At 41.0% G+C, this 21,353-nt stretch overlaps 1 protein-coding gene across 2 annotated transcripts in view; it reads left to right on the top strand.

Moving 5' to 3' along the window:
- LOC308080645 (glycerol kinase) overlaps positions 1 to 20,557 on the top strand; it is a 28,260-nt gene extending 7,703 nt beyond the window's left edge. Inside the window, exons 7-21 of one of the 2 annotated variants that reach the window (XM_080422558.1) lie at positions 37 to 146; positions 397 to 463; positions 3,671 to 3,688; positions 6,830 to 6,865; positions 6,984 to 7,051; positions 7,320 to 7,362; positions 8,588 to 8,668; positions 8,980 to 9,058; positions 9,689 to 9,785; positions 10,360 to 10,444; positions 11,590 to 11,710; positions 15,264 to 15,407; positions 16,365 to 16,451; positions 17,018 to 17,107; positions 20,067 to 20,557. In XM_080422558.1, coding sequence (XP_080278684.1) covers positions 37 to 146; positions 397 to 463; positions 3,671 to 3,688; positions 6,830 to 6,865; positions 6,984 to 7,051; positions 7,320 to 7,362; positions 8,588 to 8,668; positions 8,980 to 9,058; positions 9,689 to 9,785; positions 10,360 to 10,444; positions 11,590 to 11,710; positions 15,264 to 15,407; positions 16,365 to 16,451; positions 17,018 to 17,107; positions 20,067 to 20,077 — 1,137 coding nt within the window. In that variant the 3' untranslated portion in view covers positions 20,078 to 20,557. The remainder of the gene's footprint in view (positions 1 to 36; positions 147 to 396; positions 464 to 3,670; positions 3,689 to 6,829; positions 6,866 to 6,983; positions 7,052 to 7,319; positions 7,363 to 8,587; positions 8,669 to 8,979; positions 9,059 to 9,688; positions 9,786 to 10,359; positions 10,445 to 11,589; positions 11,711 to 15,263; positions 15,408 to 16,364; positions 16,452 to 17,017; positions 17,108 to 20,066) is intronic. The other variant, XM_080422559.1, reaches the window with a different exon arrangement.
- The last annotated feature ends 796 nt before the right edge of the window (positions 20,558 to 21,353 follow it).

Here is a 21,353-nt window from a genome sequence, read left to right as displayed (position 1 = left end):
CTGAAAATAAAGATGGTTTTGACTGTGATTTTGCAGTGCCTGACAGGTGGGAAGTCCAGTGGAGTTCACTGCACTGATGTAACAAACGCCAGCAGAACCATGCTCTTCAACATTCACACTATGGACTGGGACCCAGACCTGTGCAAGTATGTTCACCATAGGAATAGTACCTGTACAACTTCTACTGTTAATATTGCTGTTACTATAATTACACTACTACTACTACTACTATAACTAATACTTATACTACTACTGTTACCATTTGTAATTACACTACTACTACTACTATAACTAATACTTATACTACTACTGTTACCATTTGTATTCACACATGTGGAACAACGTGTTACTGTCATGTTTTGTAATATCTCCTTGTCTTTCCGCAATGACCTACAGATACTTTGATATTCCAATGGAGATATTGCCAAAAGTGAGGAGTTCCTCAGAAATATACGGTTTAATGGTAAGTCTGGCGACAATTTCCTGTTGAATTTAAAGCAAAATGTGTTTCAAAAGTTCTAGGTGATGGTAGTCGTGTTCTTAGTGTGTTTGTATTTTGTTAAACCTAGTCACCTACTGTCCCTGTTTAAGTACCATATATTTTGTTTAAAATGTATGCTTCAGTTACATTTTGCAAATGGTGTATATGTCATCAGGGGTTGACACTAACGCCTGCCCGGGGCAGGTAAATCAAATGGTAGGGCAGGTGAAGTTTGCTGTCTGGTTGCCCGACGGGCAGGTGCGCATTTTGAGTGGGGATGCAACTGTTTTTTAACTATAAAACACAACACGAGATATCCGTCTTTAGACTCTTGAGCATGGCCAGAGCGCTCCGTCTCCCCCTCTCCCTCTCTCCCACACATACACACTGAACCTGCGACGCGGCGAAAACAGCTAATCTACAAGCTCACATAATACTGAAGACACGGGCACACAACTAGTTATATATAAATCACCGGGTTGCAAAATCACGTTTGGAATCTAGGGTGAAGAGATAAGTTGGTTTGTGAGAAAGTGGAGTTGATGACGAGCATGGCTGCTTGCATCCCACCCGCGATATAAAACAAAAACACCCGCTGACTTTTTTCACATGTGCTGCAGTTCCCTATTTGTCCCTAACCGACGTGTGAAAATACAAGAAGCAACTTGTAAAGCCTTCCTTATGTCAGTATCAGTTCAAAACGGCAGCATCAGCCCAGTACCTCCGTTTGTTTATTGAACGGTCAAAGCTTAACACGTGTCAAGTCAGACGAACGAAAACCCTTGACTTCTGGTCGGTGGACTTCAAAATAAGAGCGCTTTGTGAAGTTATGGGGAAGTAAGTGTCTTCCTGTCTGTGGAATGTCAAATAAGAGCGCTGTTGGCCTATATTGCGCTGTTTTCACTGTTGCTACACTTAAAAATATAAAATAACAAGTATTAAGGTAGGGTAAGTGATTTTCTTTTGTTAAAATAAGTGTTAAATAGCTTTATATTCTGATAGTACTCATTGCTACAGAGTGTTTGTTCAGTAACATGAGTCTCCATGTCTCTCCAGCTCTTTATTAAACAGAAAATGCCTTTTCAGGTCAGGATACCAATTTTATTTAATCACAGAGAACTTAAGACGGGATACAGATTAAACAAGTGAAATTGGAAATGATGACGCAAAGAAATGAGCATGTAAATTTGGAACTGGAACACTATAAAAATTAAGCTGATAAATGAGTACTCTCCTGATTGGCTGAAATGCTGTCACCTACCTGGAAATGTATTTTCTGTCTATCAAAGAGCTGGAGAGACAGAGAGACCCCTGTTACAGTAACAGGGGTCTCTCTTTGTCTCTTTGTTCAGTAACAGTGTTACTGAACAAACACTCTATAGCAATGAGACTTTTTGTTTTTACCAAAAAATATCCCTTACCCTACCTTTAACCCATAGTCATATTCATAGCTATTTAGATATTTGGCATAACTATTGAGGTATGACATTTTTTATCGTGCAGCCCCATAATTCGCAAGTAGAAAGTAAATAAGTGTTTAATTGAACGGTAATTAAATTTAACCTATCATTTTATAAAGGACGATTTACTTTTCGGGCAAGTGGGCAAGACCTGTGGGCAAGTAGAAAATGACCTGGCAAGTGCCTCTGAGACCTTAGTGTCAACCCCTGTTGTCATGGAAGGATACTTATCATCTCTACGTCTTAGTGAAAATAAAATAAACACCATGCTTGACAGAAGCGAGGTGAACATGCATACAGTAGAGTAGATCTTAATCATAGTAAAATATTTCACCATCGTAATGACATACTGCTGTGTACGTGAGTCTTGTTTTGTTGAGGAAAAACTTAACATTTCTGTGTAGTCTCTCAAGCCAGCCTCTCACTTTCACAATCTTCAAATGCTCCAGAGACTGTAATTCCAACCGATTATTTAACCCTTAGGTCGATTCTACAAATGCCCTCTAAATCAGTAGTTCTCACGCTTTTCAAGATTTTTTCGGAATTATGGACAGGTAGGCGGAATCATTTGAAAGTTGTGGGAGTCAACACACGCCTTGGCTTGAGAGACAGGCTGCTCAGAGTATAACAGTTAGCGGTGTAACGATACATTTTAACAGCGATACGATACGCATCACGATACATGGTTGACGATACGATGCATGGACGATATTGGTTCATTCATGGCGATACGATACGATTCAATGATTTAAAATCGATACAGTAACTATTTAGCAAAGAATTTAAATCTGTGTGGATAGCGCAGGTGTTTTAAGGGAAACATTTATTATTATGGATATAAATAAGTAAACACAGTGATTCTCTGGCAAATACATGGACATTGTATTTTGAACACATATGGAGAATACACACATTTATCGATAGACTAAGTGTAGCTATATGGAATGGAAAAGGAATTAAACCCCTCTTTCTTTTTTCTTCTTAAAATAGCTAAATACAACGCACAAGTACTTAGTATCGATACGGTCGATTATTTGCGATACGATACAATGTCAAACGATATGATATGTTGCTGTTTACATATCGATATACTTCGATTGTTGATATAAAAATCCATGCAGTTACTGTATCCTTACACCCCTAATAACAGTGAATTTGTTTGTGTTACCATGTGTGCTCTAAACCAGTGGTTCTCTGCCCTTTTCAGGCTGCGACCCCCCCCCCCCCCAAATAATCATATTTGAACTTGGGACCCCCCACCCTGACAAGCACTTGGCTTGTAGGAGTTGAGGCATTCCATTTAGTTTGACTCTGTTCCACAGATAAATATTGTGAAAATCTACAAGCTCCCAACACCTCCCAACGCAAGGCGTTGTGAGCTTGTAGATCGGCTATTTTCAACTGTTTTGCCTCTTTCTTATATTATTTGACAATTTGGCCAATGTTTGACCAGTTTTTATAGTATAGTTTGTTGATTACTTTTGATGCATTAATGGTCTTTTTTTCTTTCTTTCTTTTTTTAAATATTAAAAAGTCCTTAAATTGTCACTTAACTGTTATCTGGGGACCCCCAAAAAAAATCATGTGGTGACCCCCCCTGGGTGTCCCGACCCACAGGTTGAGAACCACTGCTCTAAGCCGTCTTCAAGTGCATGATGGGTTGTTTGAGGAGTCGTTGTAGGCATTTTACTTTTGTGTGTACCATGTCTGTCTCCTTTCTCACTGGTAGAAAATATGTTCTAGCCGGGTAAGTAATAACCACCTCCCCGTGACCCTCCTCCTTACCAACGCAAGCCTAACCTGCCCTAACTCGCTTCTCTGAGGCCAAAGCAACAAGCCAATCACAACAGTGCATTTCCAAAAGCCTGAAACCCTGCGGCTTCTATTTCAGTGGTTCTCAAACTTTTTCATGTCAAGGACCCCCAAAATGACATGTATTTGACTGCGGACCCCCTCATCTCAATTTTTTTTTGTGCCAGGGATTTTTCAAAAATAGCAGATCTACAAGCTCATCGCCGCGCTATGAGCTTGTATATCTGCTATTTTTGAATAGCCAAAGTATAAAATATGGTTAAAGGGGTTAAATATTGTTGTGACGCTATATTAACACATTTTGCTGGGGACCCCCTGGTACCCCCCCCCCCCAAGGACCCCTTTGAGAACCAATGATCTATTTACTAACAGCAAAGTGAGGCGTGATGGAATTGTGAACCCTATACACTTGGTTGACCAGGGTCTCCCAGGCGTCTATTCTTGGTCCCCTTCTGGTTTCCCCTGTACACCACGCGTTGGGAGTTTGTAGATCGGCTATTTTCTCAGAATGTTCGCCTAATTATGACTTGCCCTGAGTACGGATGTCAGTGTTAAAGTGGTTTTAAAAGGACCGGCTGACTGATCAGCAAACCAGAATTACAACCCTCAGAGACTCTTCGTATAGTTAACGTTGCACATTCTCGTCGATGATGAGAGTGCTTCTATCGCCACAACCGTTATTTATACAGCACCATTTGGTAATTATTTGTCTTGGAAGTAGCTATGAGTGCTGTAAGCCAAATACACAGCATGGGGTATAGATGAATCCACAGAGCGCTCCCCTGGCAGAATGCACACCGCTGCAGGAGTCTGACTCTGTGGATTCGTCTATAGACAGCACAATGGGTATAGAGAGAGAGGCCGTCTAAGAATCAGAGGGTCCCTCGTTCGCCCCGTGGTCCTGGTCGATGTGTTGGAAGTGTCTCTGAGCGAGACGCTTAACCCCTAACTTCTCCCCGTGCACTGTATTAATAGCGCCTTAATAGTTAGGATGGCTTAAGTGTGCATAATGTGAAATTTCCCCTTTTCCCTTACCACCTTTAGTATGCGTAGGTAGTATGTATTATGTATTTGTTATATACTGTATGTATGTAAGTATGTATCAAAGTTGGTTTGAGTTTCATATGCGGAGTAGGGCTTCCCCTTGGGTTGATGTTTGGCTTCCCACGTGGGAGACCCGGGTTCGAATCCCTGCTATAGCATGTTTTCACGTGCCCAGTATAAAATCCCCCTCTGTTGGAAATGTGCTGGATGGCCATTGGCCGTCATCACCCCACGTTGCGCCTGTCTCAGACTTGCAGCATGCTACTCGGCTATACCGCACTCCACAGCCTGCCTGGCAGATTATCTCTCCCACACAGACACTCCAAAAATCTCTTCACTCTTGGGCAAAGTTTATTACTATTATGATAATTATTATTACATTGTGGCTCTGCAGGATTCTAGTCGACTATAAGAGGATCTGTCTGTGTGTCAGTCTGTCTGTCTTTATACCTTTTTTTTGCATTTTTATTACGGAACACAAAGGGGCTCTAAAAATGTTAAGTCATACGTCATAGATATCGTCTCTGTCGGGTGGAAACCTCCATATGTCCAAAACTGTTACTTTTCAGGATTCAAATAAAAAAATAGCAATAGTAGCAGTCTACAAGCTCAAAGCGTGTCGCTTTGCGCTGTGTTTCGAGCTTGCAGATCTGCTATTTGTTGATACTTTTGTGTGACGCTGACACTGTGGTACGATCAAATAGGGCGTTAATTTACGAAATAACCCAACAAGTTAAAATATGGAGACAGGAGCCGTCTGCGCCCGACAGCATTAAGTCAGAGATCCACACTGGGGCCGCGTGGTTTCCATGTGGAGCCCCGAGATTCATGTGATTCTTTTAAATTGTATCTTTTAAATTGTATTTTTATGTAAAGCATCTTTATTCATTTTGTGTTTTAACAAGGCATAATACATTATGTAACATAGCCCTGTGTTTACATAACAAAAATTTTTCATTTCCCTCTTATCAGCAACCATCAGCCACTGGCGTAGTGTGGTGGTGTTTACCTGCAGAAACACATTGTCCTCTCACTGTATTTTTGGTGTTTTCACTGTTTGTTTTGGTAAAACAAAAACGTCCCCATCTACCAAAACGAGTATTGAAAACGCCAAAATACAGCGAGAGGGTGTGTTTCTGCAGGTAAACACCACTACTACTACTACTACTACTCTAGTGGCTGATAACTGCTGTTATTATGGGAAAAATGTTTGATAGTTTTTTTTTATTGAAAACTCCGAAATGCAGCGTTGTTTCTGCAGGTAAAAAGAAAAATGTTAACAATAAACACAGGGCAAAGTTACATACTATGCCTTTAATGAATTGTCACCCCAGCTGCACCCCTGGTGCATGTTTTTCTGAACAGAGGTGGACATTTTAAACCATGCACTGACTGACCCAGACCTGTCAGTGTCATTGTTAAACTGACCCAGACCTGTCAGTGTCATTGTCTCCGTTTGGGAGTCGAGGAGGAGTGAAGACATTTGATCCATGCCCCCCCCCCCCCCATGTTCAAAAGGTTACAGTAGATTTATTTGACATACACATGGCTAAACATTCGTAGTTTGCTTTCTGGCTTTTGTCTGGTTCAATATTGTGTACAGTTAACCTTTTTGTCTCACCCCATACGTCGGCAAGACTTTAGGGGTTACATTACCTGTCTGTCTGTCTGTCTGTCTGTCTGTGGTGCCCAGAAAATGTTGATGTTTTCTGTCTCGCTCCTCTGTGGCACTGTGGTGCGAGACATATCTGGTGTCAGCCTAGTTTTTGGGGTTTTTTTGTTCTTGTTCCCAAAGCAGTGTCCACAATCACAGGGGGGGAAAAAGCATGAAAGTTGATTCTTAGAGATGAACATAAAAGTTTGTATTGTGTTGCATAAGAAAACAAGGAAATTAAATAAGCAAACCAAAGGATGAACCCATAGTGCAAAAAAAAATCATTCTGAAAAGCTGCTACATGTCAAGATCTGTTAAGTTGATACAGAAAAAGTCCTATAGTTCAACTTAATCTTAGTTTAACTTATCTTTTGACAGAAATCGGGTGCTCTCACAGGTATACCTATTTCAGGGGTGAGTAAATGTATTTTTTTAAGTCTGATTAACATCAATTCCATGTTTTCTCTCTGGTGCGTCGTCAGCGACCGCCAGTTGCTCCATCCAATCATTTGCTTGTATTTGTCAAACGCAGTGTCTCGGGGACCAATCGGCAGCGCTCGTTGGACAGATGTGCTTTCAGGACGGACAGGCCAAAAACACGTAAGAAGTTTTTATTTATTTTTTTACGTGTCTGTGCCTCTATTTGCAGTTTACACATATCATCTGGGTCCCCCCAAAACCATAGGGCTATTTTTGACGTGTGTTGGCCTATTTTTGCTGAACGTTCTATTTTCCCTGAACGTTCTTTTAGGTTTGCCAAATGTTCGCCTGTTGTGACATGCCCAGAATAAGGACACAAGGCTTCGCGTAGTTAACGGTGCTCTATGGTGTATAAAACAAATGAACCTCTGCTTACTGTGGCTTTCAGGTATGGAACTGGCTGCTTTCTGCTTCTAAACACTGGAACTAAGGTATGTTAGCGGATGCCTTGACTGTCATCCATGTCTTCAATACAGCACGAGAGTTCTCAACGGGCCTGAAAATTAAGGCCCGGCCTGGGCCGAACAATTACCATACCTTTAGGCCCGAAAACCCCAAAAAATAGAAAAGGTGTACTTTTGAGCTTAATGTCCTCAAAGTCACGCATCCAACAAGCTTTGAACTGAGCAGATTGGACCTTCCTTTCCAGAGATAATGGCCAAAACATCTTGAAAACGGCCGCTTTCTCAGATTTTCGATCCCCAATTTCCGAATGAGTTTTGGCCATTGTCGCCCGTTTTTCTTTAATAACACGGGCTAGGAAGACCTGAGTAAAGTTCATTTTGAGCTGCAGCCAACACATCCACTGCTATTTCAGTCAGCCTTACCCTTAGACCGCTAGGGGCAGTTGAAATGTCTTTTAGGGGGGGGTAATAGATCTTTTTTTTTCACGGAACCCAAGGCTCTGCCCGGCCCGACTAATCACCATCGATTTTGGGCCCGGCCCAAAAACGTTGGGTCGGGCAGAAATTGAGAACTCTACAGCACTGCTCGCACGGTCTCATCTCAACTTATCATGTAACATTTTACACTGCTTTTCACAGACAACAAACTGGAAAAAAAACATTTGTTATAGTTCTTGTACTTTACATAGTGCTGTTACATGCCTGGAAGTACCTACTTTTTGGCGCAATTTTCATAATTTCTTGCTCATTACTGTAGGAATATTTTATATGTAGGACATTATGTAGGAACAGTAGAGTTCCTGCAGGTATTGCTTACAGACTTCACATTTCTTTGTTGTTACTTACATTCAATCCCGGGACGCATCTATGTCATTTTTAGATTTCTTTGGCTATTCAAAAATAGCAGATCTACAAGCTCATAGCGCGGCACCGAGTGCCGCACTATGAGCTTGTAGATCTACAATATTTTTTGAAACATCTTGAAAATTTGTGCAAATCTTTGAATATGTATTTTTTAAAGCCAACATTTGTAACTCAAATCTTTGCTTCTCGGGGTCCCTGGAACAAAATATTTTACAAATGTTTGCTTTAAAAATATATATATTCAAAGATTTGCCAAAAAAGAAATCACACTTTTTCAAAAGAAATAGCCAAAGAAATCAAAAAATGACAGAGATGCGTTCCCAGATTGAATGGGTTAGAGGGACTTGAACTTAATTTGTTGTTTGTTGTCTTTTTGTGGACTTTGCAGCCTGTGATGTCCGACCATGGACTGTTGACCACTGTGGCCTACAAGCTCGGCCGAGACAAACCTGCCTGCTATGCACTGGAGGTACCCGACATCCATATGGCCTTCATTAGACTGACCCAGTGGGTTCTCAAACGTGTTCATGCCAAGGACCCCCTAACCCTGAAATGTATATCTATTTGGCCATTTGGGCCCCCCCCCCAATCTGAAAATATTTTGTGCCAAGATATTTGCATTTTGCATTTTCTCTTATTTTTCCCCATAAGAGAAAAATTATTCCATATTTTTTCACAATTCTGAAGTTGTTCCACAAAGCTCACAACGTGTCGCAATGCGACGTGTCGTTGTGAGCTTGTAGATCGGCTAATTTCACCATTTATTCTTGGTTTCCCCAGGGCTCTGTGGCCATCGCAGGAGCTGTGGTTCGCTGGCTGCAAGACAACCTGGGCATCATTCAGAGCTCTCCTGAGCTGGGTATGTTCTCTACTACTTGTCTCTACTAATACTAAAGTTAAATGTTGCGCACAAATAATGTTACTTCTTCACAACTATTACTCTACAACGATGTCTAATGCCTGACAGCCTGTTAACCACTTAAGCCGTATTTTATACTTAGGCTATGCAAGCTTGTAGATGTGAGCTTGTAGATCGGCTATTTTCAAAATATTTAGAAAGTTGTGGTAAAATGTAGAAAAAATCTTGAAACTTTTTGAACATTTCCACCTATAATGACAGTTTTCTAAAAAACCTATGTTGCTATATCAGTGGTTCTCAAACATTTTCATAATAGTCAAGGACCCCCAAAATTATATGTATTTGGCCGTGGACCCCCATCTCAAAATGTTGTGTTCCAGGGACCCCCAGAAGCAAAGATTTGAGTAAAAAAAAATCGCTTTAGAAGAATATATATATTCAAAGATTTGCACACATTTTCGTGACTTTTAAAAAATAGCAGATCTACAAGCTCGTAGCGCGGCACTCGGTGCCAGGCTACGAGCTTGTATATCTGCTATTTTTGTATAGCCAAAGTGTAAAATAATGCTTTTTAGCTCAAATCAAAAAATGACACAGATGTCTTTCTTTCTTTTTTTCTTCCACATGTAGAGAAACTGGCAGCGTCGGTAGGAACGTCCTACGGCTGTTATTTTGTTCCGGCGTTCTCCGGGTTGTACGCCCCCTACTGGGAACCCAGTGCAAGAGGGTAAGGCCTGCAATCCCATTCATTCACATACACTACACCATGAGAAGGTCTCTGTCTATTTCAGAAGCATGGCATAATCCAGTTAGCTGTTTTACAAAGGATCCATAAATCATTCTTGTGCATTCATGTGCGCCCTTTTTAAATATGTCTTGCCGTCTATCTTGGTCTCTATTCTCTCTACTCCATCTCACCCTGATGGTCTCCGATATTTTATAAAAAAGCAAAGATTAAAGGGCGAGACCACTTTGGTAGAGGTTTGGGTTGTGTAGTTACCTTGCCATGATGTAACTCCAAAGGTGGACAAGAAACATAAAATAATTGCTCCATTCATTAGAAATTGCAAATTCAAAATATGCTCCTCAATGACTTACATTGTACGGTGAAACGGCTCTCAAAGTCACTCTTAGCACATAAACAAATAAACAAATTCTGACAATATAGAACATCACCAAACCCAGTACTGTTTGTTATAGATATCTAGATATTTACAGTACTCGCGTCCCATAAAAATTGTTTGGGAAACGGTGCTTTGATCCCTGTGTCTCCTTTGTCTCTCTCTCTCTCTCTCTCTCAGGATTATATGTGGTTTAACTCAGTTCACAAACAAGAGCCATATAGCCTTTGCAGCACTAGAGGCCGTTTGCTTCCAGACACGAGAGGTAAGTTCTCTCTTTCTACATACATATCTTTTCTATTTCACATACTGTTGACATACTCTCACAAGATACAGGCTATAATGTGGGGGTTCCCTCTGAATCGGATGTTACTGTGCGCTTGGAGAGAACCTGGAAGGCAGTGGTGGAAAAAGAATATTTTACTTAAGTAAAATTAGCAATACCACAGTGTAGAAATACTCTGTTTCAAGTAAAAGGCCTGTGTTCAAAATGTTTCTTGAGTAAAAGTACAAAAGTATTGGCATCAAAATATACTTAAAGTACCAAAAGTAAAAGTACTAAAATGTTTGAAAATAGCAGATTTACAAGCTCACAAGAGCATTCGGCTATTTTCATAGCCTATGCATAAAATAGGGCTAAAGTGGTTAACACATCGGGTGCCAGAGGTTTATTAAAATATTATACGTTCAGTGCCTGCATTTCTTCTATCCACTTACGTTGATACGTTTCGTGCTGTAGAAGCCCCAACGCGGAAGTGCATGTAAACAAAGCGTGCGTGCGAGACGGCGGAGGGTCCCGACTAACGCCTGGAACAATAATATTTCTAACGCGATCCTCCATTGCAGAGTGATCGCCGATCGAAAACGGCTCACTTCCACCACGTTAAAAAGAAATAGAGATATTAAGCTTTTAGTCAAGGAGTTAACATTGGAGCGGCCGACCGGAAGGATTTAAGACATGGATCCACACCCGGCCTCTCCTTCTCAGAAACTCCTTGGATGATCCCAAAGTTTCGTTAGAGCGCCCCACGTGGGCCCCACGTATAAAAATAAAATTGGGTCGAAAACGGTCCAGCACTCCCCGCATGGATTCTCAAAAACGGTCCGGACCGTTTTTGGCACACAATGTGTTAATGTGTGTTTCATAATATAATAATTTATATCTGCAAAGTAACTAGTAACTAAAGTTTTCAAATGATTGTAGTGGAGTAAAAGTACAATATTTGCCTCTGAGATGTAGTGAGGTAGAATTATTGAAAATTGGAAATGCTCCAGTAAAGTAAAAGTGCCTCAAAATTGTACTTAAGTACAGTACTTGAGTAAATGTACTTTACACCACTGCTTGAAGGTATGTCAATTTGACTTCTGAAAACCTCTTATTCCGGGCTTTGTGTTTGTGTATGTGTGCAGATTCTGGATGCCATGAACCAGGACAGTGGAATTCCTCTGACTCAGCTGCAGGTGGATGGAGGAATGACTTCCAACAGGCTGCTGATGCAGCTGCAGGCTGACATCCTCTGCATCCCTGTTGGTAAGAGATGATGATCATGATGATAAAGACATTGATAACGTAGATGCTGGTAATGAAAATGATAATGAAGGTGTTCATATAACAATCATAGTGACGGTGATAATGATGATGACAGTGAAGACGATGACTAACAATGAAGGCAATGATATTGATCATGGGTTCGATTGGGTTCGATTCCCGTTGGGTACGCTGTGGGCGCTGGGGGCGTGCTCTCTCCTCCGCGTCATCAGTGCCCATACCCTAGGTAGGGTTGGCGAAAGGGCCTTTCTGTGTGGAGTTTGCATGTTCTCCCCGTGTCCCCTAGGGTAGGTACTAGGGGTGGGACGATATGAAAATTTCATATCACGATAGTTGTGGCCAAAAATATCACGATATACGATATTATCACGATATTAGCGCGTCGCTTATAAATTCTTAAAATGCTAGAAAAACAGTGAAATCACTTCACCTGTCATTTCTGTTAAAGAACATTTATTATCTTGTCACTCAGGGCAATTTGTAAACATCCAATACTGGAGGTAGAGAAAGACAATGTAAATTTACAATGTAAATGTAATCTGATCATCAAGAATCATTCACATTAAGTTATTTATTTTATCATTCAGAAGTAATCAAAGATGATATCTCTACATACAGTGGTGTAAAAGTACATTAAGTACTAAGTACATTTACTCAAGTACTGTATCTTATTGTCTAGAATATGTTTTCGCTTCGTCCCGCCGTGTGTGAGCAAACATTGTTAGCCAAGCTAACATTGGTCAAGCTCCACGTGACACGTGTCAATATGTTGACACCAATGCCTTTGATTGGCTAGAGGGACGCATGACGAAATAGAATCCTATAAATAGGTGTGTCACTTCAAAAAGGCTCTACTTTTTGAAGTGAGGTAAGACAGGATCAATCAGTCTTGATTGGAACAGTACCTTCCAGTCCAAATCACCCGTCCGTGCGTGTGTGTGTCCCTCTGAGAACACCTAACATTGGTCAAGCAAAGGCGCAGAAGGCCAAAGCTAAGAAAGCATACTCATCTACAACAGTAACACAGAAGAGGACTATAGAGTTGAATTGATCCCACAACAACAAGGCCGAAGTCTGTAACAATTGGCCACCTTGATCAAATACATTATGTAGCACTAGAGAAAACTGACATAGATCGCACACACCAATCAACTGCTGAAACTGTTCAAGACAATGAAGATGAAGAAGACAGACAAGCATTTGAACAAACCAGTCAATTACGACGACTCCCATATGACACATTGCTTCAAGAAGAACATTCTTTAGATGCAGACACTACATATTCAGTCGCCCCTGCAGAACACCAAAAACCACGCACATTCTACCAACAGTACCTTGCAGTACAAATCACCCGTCCGTGCGTGTGTGTGTTCCTCTGAGAACACCTAACATTGGTCAGTTTTACGTGACATCACAATATGTAATATAAATATATAAATAGGAGGCTGAGATCACACAATGTAACTAACTCCCATTATGCAAACTAAAGAAGCAGCAAATGAGCATCTGAAACCTGATGAAGACGCAAAGGCGCAGAAGGCCAAGGTCTGCTGGTGGAGACTTGTGCTCCGAGGAGCACATTTTCTAGTTAATTTTTTTTATTGTATTCAAGTTTTTTTCATTTTCCAAAAAAATGCGTATTAGGAGGGCAGGGTGAGTCACCAGAACCAAGGACGGATGTTTTTGATGAATCTAGCATGTTAAAAATGGAGTTTGAAGTTATAATGGGTTTGTACAGGAAGGGGGCGTGTCTGATAAAATGAATATCAAATATCTAAATACTGAATCAAGCAACTTAAAAACGGTCTGGGGGGCTCACAAAAGCCTGAGTAGACGATAAAATGACCAAAAGTTGTTTTGAAAGTGAAATATCCCTTTAAGTACACTTTTGAGGATTTTTTACTTTACTGGAGTATTTCCCATTTCCAATAAATTTCTCTTACTTCTACTCCAATACATCTCAGAGGCAAATATTGTACTTTTCCCCCACTACAATGATTTGACAACTTTAGTTACTAATTACTTTGCTGATTTAGATCACAAAACCTACATGAACCACTGCAGCCCTATGCATTTTGGCCATTTGAAGATAGCCGATCTACAAGCTCACAATGTGAGCTTGTAGATCGGCTATTTTCAAACAATTTTTTTTTTATAGATTTGATGCCAATACTTTTGCACTTTTATTCAAGTACATTTTGATTACCAGACTTTTACTAGTATTTCTACATTGCAGTATTGATACTCTTATTTAAGTAAAAAATTTGAGTACTTTCTCCACCAGTCACCACTGGCTATATAAATATCAATCTGACAATGTAAAGTTAAAACGGAACGGGACGTACAGCAATTGCTGCTATAAAATAATGACTTTATATTTGGTTGCGCGCCGTGTGACGCATCAAAAAGAGCCAATCTACAAGCTCACAAACGCGTCAGATCATGAGTTTGTAGGTCGGCTAATTTTTGCTGCACAACACGGTCGTTCAACTCAGCATATTTACAAACGGCTTATTTTTCGTGTTGACTTGAATTCCACGCTGTAATATGGATGAGGCTTTGACAACAACTAGCCTGGGATCCTAACCTCGAATCACCAGGCTTTCCAGCACGGGGGAATCCGTTCGGTGGATGTGAAGTTGTGAGAAGAAAAAAAAGTCAGCCGAATGGAGCGAATCAGTCTGGGTTACAGGCTAGACATTAGACAACAACTTGATATAAACGTGACTTAGTTTACTAGAGATCAGCAGCTCAACATATTGGCAATAAAGCGGGGTACAACGCGCGTTCTCGACGGCACTGCCGTATATTCTCTATCTCAGCTACGGACACCTTCGTACTAGTGCGTAGCACAACAAGCTAGTAGACTACAGGGACAGTGAGGCGAGTGCAGTGCACTGGCTCGCTGCGACGCTGCCTATTACATTACACCCGCCTTCTTTGGAACTGTATCCGGTGCAGTCCACACACATATATATGCATGCTCACAGCTGTTTCCGTTTCCTTTGATTCTCTCTAGGCCGGATATGCAACCTGGCAAAGCAAATGGACACCAACATCTTTTTTGGTCGAACTTTTTTCTTTTTTTTGTTGCGATAATTACAGTACCTGCGATACAGTTATCGTGGACGTTTTTTATCGCGATATACGATAATATCGTATATCGTCCCATCCCTAGTAGGTACCCTCACAAAAAACATGCAGTAATCCTGGTCTCTATACCGCCTCCCCCTAGTCAGCCGGGGCGCCTGATGGAGGGGAAAGGAACTGGTTGGAATAACGTGTTCCTTCCACACGCTACGTCCTACCGGGGAAACTCCCCCCTGTCAGGTGATAAGAAACGGCCTGCTCACTCCTCATGCATTGAAGGAAGCATGAGCTCAGTTTGGGGCTCTCCTCAGGCTGGAGAGTAGCACCCAGGATTACAGCTTTAGGCAATTGGCACTGGGCAAATGGGTAAAAGAATTGTGTGATGAAAAAAATAAAGATATTGATTATGGTGATAATGAAGGCGATGATGATGGTGTGTTCTCAGTGAAGCCGTCCATGCCCGAGACCACGGCTCTGGGAGCAGCCATGGCGGCGGGGGCCGCCGAAGGCGTCAGCGTGTGGAGCCTCGACCCCGAGGACCTGAGCGAGGTCACCTCCGAGAAGTTTGAGCCGCAGATCAACCCTGAAGGTATGATGTGCGAGTTGTCGGCCTCATTTGGATCCATTGGAACACAGATTATTTTTAAGTAGCGGTTTGGAGGTACTGTACAGTACAAAGGTTACATGGTTTCCATCCGACAGTGACGATATGTCTCTAAAAAGGTCATTGATATAAACTCTGTTGAAGGAATGTGTCATGGCTTTGGATAAAAAACTAGATCCTAGATATTCCTCAATACTAACCCGTGTCATTTTAGGTTTTCTTTTAGCTATAACCATTATTTTGTATTTTAGGCTATTCAAAAAATAGATCTACAAGCTCATAGCGCGGCCGCGCTACGGGCTTGTAGATCTGCTATTTTTGTTTTGAAGATTTGTGCAAATCTTTGAATATGTTTTTTTAAAGCTAAATATTTTTTTACTCAAATCTTTGCTTCTGGGGATTCTACAAATGTCTTCTAAATCCTAACATTCTACAAACGTCTTCTAAATCCTAACAGTGTACTTATGTTGCTATCAGTGGTTCTCAAACTTTTTTCATGTCAAGGACCACCCAAAATAATATGCATTTATCAGAGGACCCCCCCCCCCATCTCAAAATATTTTGTTCCAGGGACCCCCCCAGAAGCAAAGATTTGAGATAAAAATGTACATACAGTATATATTCAAAGATTTCCACACATTTTCACGGTTTTCTTTTGAATCAAAAATAGCAGATCTACAAGCTCATAGCGCGGCACTCGTGCCGCGCTATGAGCTTGTAGATCTGCTATTTTTGAATTGCCAAAGAAATCTAAAGCGACACGGAAGCGTTCCCAGATTGAATGGGTTATCAACCCCCACTTCTTTTTCTTTTTCTTTCTGGAAACAACAAAAAACGAGCTTGCACAAAAACAAATTTGACCCTCCGTTTTACACCTGTAATGTGACAGTAAAGATGATTCTGAAGCAACAATAACATGCATAATGTGTGTGTTTTGCGTAGAGAGTGAGTTTCGCTACGCGCGATGGAAGAAAGCAGTCCAGAAGGCCATGAACTGGGAGACGACGGAGCCTGTGGGTAACGTAAACGGTAGGTGTGATCGTGTCCCAAACCTGGTCCATATATTTCATTGAACGGGGGTGCCCCAGGGTCTTTACTGAGGCCCCCTCCTTTTATCCCCTCTCTACCAAACCTCTTTACCAGAAATAGCCGATCTACAAGCTTACGACACGTTGTGAGCTTGTATATTGTCTATTTTTGGCATTTCGGCATATGACACTTGATGAGGAGAAGCTCAGGTTTGCAATAATCAAAGCGGTAACAAAGTAACCAGAGTTATAAACACTATGGGAACATTTAGCACCAATTCCAAACACTGGTTGTGTGAGTGAGTGATTGATTGATTGATTGAATACTTCCTTAATACGCTTGTTAACATCACAGGTAGTACCGTCAAAGGATAACACAAAAGGCCCCCAGGGGGCTTGTTTTCTTTGTGGTCCATTGTACTCAATTCATCAGTAAATACTAATACATTCAATATCGTTAGGGACGGGTACTTGCCATTGCAGTGTTCTGTGTAAAAATGTAAATTTCTGTGTTTTGTGTAAAAAACTAATAATGAATGCGTCTCTTGATGTGGTTCTGTCACCCAGGAGGAGAGAGCAGCATCTTCAGCAGTGCTCCACTTGGCTTCTACATCATGGGCAGCATGATGATGTTAATCGGTGCAAAATACATCGCAGGTCAGTGTCTGCTTCACGTTTGTTGGATGGATGCGTCTCTAGGCGAAAATGAATGAGTGAATGCTATTGGTTGGGACCAGAACGGGGGTGGGGAATGAATGCTATTGGTTGTGTGGCTTGTCAATCAAATCGTCACAAGGTGCTGTTTCCACGGAGTAACGTGATTCCAAATATACATTATAGTGACGATAACTTGCAAACTCCAGGTGGTGCCATGACTATGATTCATGTTACCAGTACGTGGGCGCAGTTCTGTGACTGCCATCTATAGGAATGCACATCCTAAGCACCTTGTGAATAAAGCACAATGGGCAAATGTCAACGTGAATTCCTTTTTTTTCACATGTTGACTGTCAAATTGCCATTATACAACGGGTAGTTCCGACCAAGCAATCTGATTGGTTGAAATAGGCTCTTTACCCGTGCTCAAACGAGCAAGTTTGCAGACGTACAGTAGTAGCGAAATCTGGCATTTAAAATGTTTTAATTTCTATTGAATAACTTTATAACAATTGAGCTAACAGTTAAGGTTTCTTGTTCCTCTGTGTTGTCTTGGAAAAGTTGTCTCTGTCAGGGTTAGGGTTTCCAGGTTTAAAGTGGTTAAGAATCGGTTTACTATATAGTAGGGTCATCTGTGGCACTTCCGTGACCGTGGAGAGCAAAGGTCAGTTTCTCAATGGATTTGTCATCTAGGAGGGTTATTAAACTAATTTAGCCGGGGTGTATTTTTAAAAGGGGCGGGGAAAATTTGTCAGAGACCAAAATCCAAAATTGCTGCCGTGAAAATGAACTTTTTAATGGTTTGACCTACAATGATGCACAATACATGGTTTCAGAGCTTATTTTGGTCAAGGAATACATATTTGGTGTTTATATAATGATTTGACCTATTGTTGACCTGGGTTAGGGTTGCAAGTTGCAAGATGGCTGCCAATTATGAGCTCCAAAAGGTTTTTTTTCTCAAAATTGTCACAGAGCCTTCTTATTAGGCTCTAATGAAAGCTCTGCTCATGATGAGTTGAATAATATGCAGTATAAGTACACAATGTAAATGCAGTATAAGTACACACTTTTGGCCTCAGCCAAAAGTACACATGATCACATGGCCTCAGCCATGTGATCAGTGTCATACGCAAGGTGTACTTTTGGCCTCAGCCAAAAGTACACCTTGCGTATGTCACTGATCACATGACCTCAATCAATTATCCAGTTCTAGGCAACATATTGAGGTATTCTTGATTGAGGTCATGTGATCAGTGACATACGCAAGGTGTACTTTTGGCTGAGGCCAAAAGTACACCTTGCGTATGACACTGATCACATGGCTGAGGCCATGTGATCATGTGTACTTTTGGCTGAGGCCAAAAGTACACCTTGCGTATGTCGCTGATCACATGATCTCAATCAATTATCCAGTTCTAGGCAACATAGAAGGAGGCGGGGGGACTTTTTTCTTATTTCCACACAACAGCTAAGGTGTATTAAAGACATATTTCAACGTTGAAAATGAGTGGTATTCACCTGTTTCCTAGGCTGTGTGTTTTCCACTTCCTGTCGATTTCATTGGATATCATTGGTCATCTGACCAGTTTCATTGGATTTCATTGGATCAAATCGACAGGAAGTGGAAAACACACAGCCTAGGAAACAGGTGAATAGACAGGGATTAACAGGACACAGGTGAACTCAACAGACAATCGACACTAAGATAGGCTGGGGGACTAAGAGGACACAGGTGGAAACACTGACACAATCACAAGACTGGTTAGACAAGGCAGGTACAAGTAAGTAGACAGACAGGAAACACTGGGAGCAATACTACAAAATAAGGGTGGAAAATGAGTTGACCTTTAAATTCACCTCAAGCAACTAAACTTTCTAGCTTTGCATACAGAATACTATGTTATGTTAGGCTATAGTGCTAATCTATTTTTGGTTCATTATGAAAAGGTGATGGGATGAACTGGACACCATATTCTCAGTAGCCTACACTATTTAATGGGAAACCGCACATCAGTAACTGTTGTTTACACACAAACATTGACTTTATGATGAGTTGAATACAAAAGTAATCTCTGAGGTCAATAAAGTCAATGTTGATGATCAGTGACATACGCAAGGTGTACTTTTGGCCTCAGCCAAAAGTACACATGATCACATGGCCTCAGCCATGTGATCAGTGTCATACGCAAGGTATGTACGCCTCAGCCAAAAGTACACCTTGCGTATGTCACTGATCACATGACCTCAATCAAGAATACCTCAATATGTTGCCTAGAACTGGATAATTGATTGAGGTCATGTGATCAGTGACATACGCAAGGTGTACTTTTGGCTGAGGCCAAAAGTACACCTTGCGTATGACACTGATCACATGGCTGAGGCCATGTGATCATGTGTACTTTTGGCTGAGGCCAAAAGTGTGTACTTATACTGCATTTATATTGTGTAGAGCTTTCATTAGAGCCTAATAAGAAGGCTCTGTGACGATTTTGAGAAAAAAAACTTTTGGAGCTCTTAATTGGCAGCCATCTTGCATTTGAAGGTCAACAATAGGTCAAATCATTATATAAACACCAAATATGTATTCCTTGACCAAAATAAGCTCTGAAACCATGTATTGTGCATCATTGTAGGTCAAACCATTAAAAAGTTCATTTTCACGGCAGCAATTTTGGTTTTTGGTCTCTGACAAATTTTCCCCGCCCCTTTTAAAAATACACCCCGGCTAAATTAGTTTAATAACCCTCCTAGATGACAAATCCATTGAGAAACGGACCTTTGCTCTCCACGGTCACGGAAGTGCCACAGATGACCCTACTAATAGGCTGCCTAATTGCAGATACCGATGTCCAAAATGTCAAATAATGTCCAATGTATCGGCCAACCCGAAATATTGGTCAGGCTCTAATATCTCACACATTGTTGACTCTGGGTTTTGTTCTGTCAATCCCACTAGGAAGCAAATAGGTCCCGACCCTTTCCAGAGGCTTCACACAGTGGATTTGGAAGAGAACGAGAGGCCTGTGGAAACGTCCTCTCGTCTCATCACACCACCAACCGACCGTACGGTTGTGCCGTCTTCCGAAAAACACGCATTCCAGATGAACAGAGAGGCACTCCGCTGTAAACCCTGCTATTGGTTGGATAATCAGCCTGAACGGTCAGGACTCAAAAGCCAAGATGAGCCTTGGGTAATGGGGGCATATGGACAGAACCATTATTTTCTTTCCTTATTTCTTTTTTTACCCATTTAAGACCTGAGGCCGATTCTACAAATGCTTTCTAAATCAGTAGTTCTCAAACTTTTTTCATGCCAAGGACCCCCAAATTGATATGTATATATGGCCGCGGACCCCCATCTGAAGACGTTTTGTGCCAGGGACCCCCGGAAGAGAACGCATCTACTATTTAAAAAAATAAATAGCAGATGTACAAGCTCGCAGCGCTGTGAGCTTGTACATCTGCTATTTTTGAATAGCCAACGCAAAAATCTAAAATGACACAGATGCTTTCCCGGTTTTAATGGGTTAAACCACTTAAACCCTATTTACTTTGTTGACTGGGGTCCTCCCAATGGTCTGTACTTACTTAGTTACCTTTTTTTCCCCTTCTATACCAAAATCTCTTCGCCGAAAATAGCCCATCTTCAAGCTCGTTGCGAGCTGTGTTGTGAGCTTGTAGATCTGCTATTTTTGTGGAATCTTCAACTATTATGCCATACTCAGAATAGGGACACGAGGGTTCGTCACGTGGTTATATATGTATATATTGTAATTTCCTCTCTGCGTCAGACAATGTATATTATACGCATGGTTGTCTCCATCAGCAGACTAGACGTGAATCCTAGATCTTGTGTGCACTGTCAGATATTTTTTTCTTTATTTATAATACTCTACAATTGTTTATTTTATTATTATTTTGCACTGTTATATGCAGTACAGTGGTTATTAATCATTGTTAATAATTCAGCGTGTAGGCAATTTAATGTGACATTCTTTGAGACGCACACCTTTATGGATTTTTATTTTTTTTATGTTAGAGCACTTTATAGAGTTTGTTTTTTTGTCATAGAGTCATGTTGAAAGAGCGCCAATATTATATTTTGTATGAGTTTGGACGAACACACTGGAAGAAGCTTGACTTAAATTTTGGAAGGAAAATAGTTGTTGACTTGAAAGGATTGACGGGAGGGAAATGTGAAAAGAATGTGTTATAGATAATACAGCTTATTGTCTTGTGTGTG

This window comes from Gymnoscopelus braueri, assembly GCF_963280865.1.
Source record: "Gymnoscopelus braueri genome assembly, chromosome: 24".
Lineage (NCBI taxonomy): Eukaryota > Metazoa > Chordata > Actinopteri > Myctophiformes > Myctophidae > Gymnoscopelus > Gymnoscopelus braueri.
Note: the sequence above shows the minus strand (reverse complement) of the source record. Positions and strands in the feature narration are given on the sequence as shown.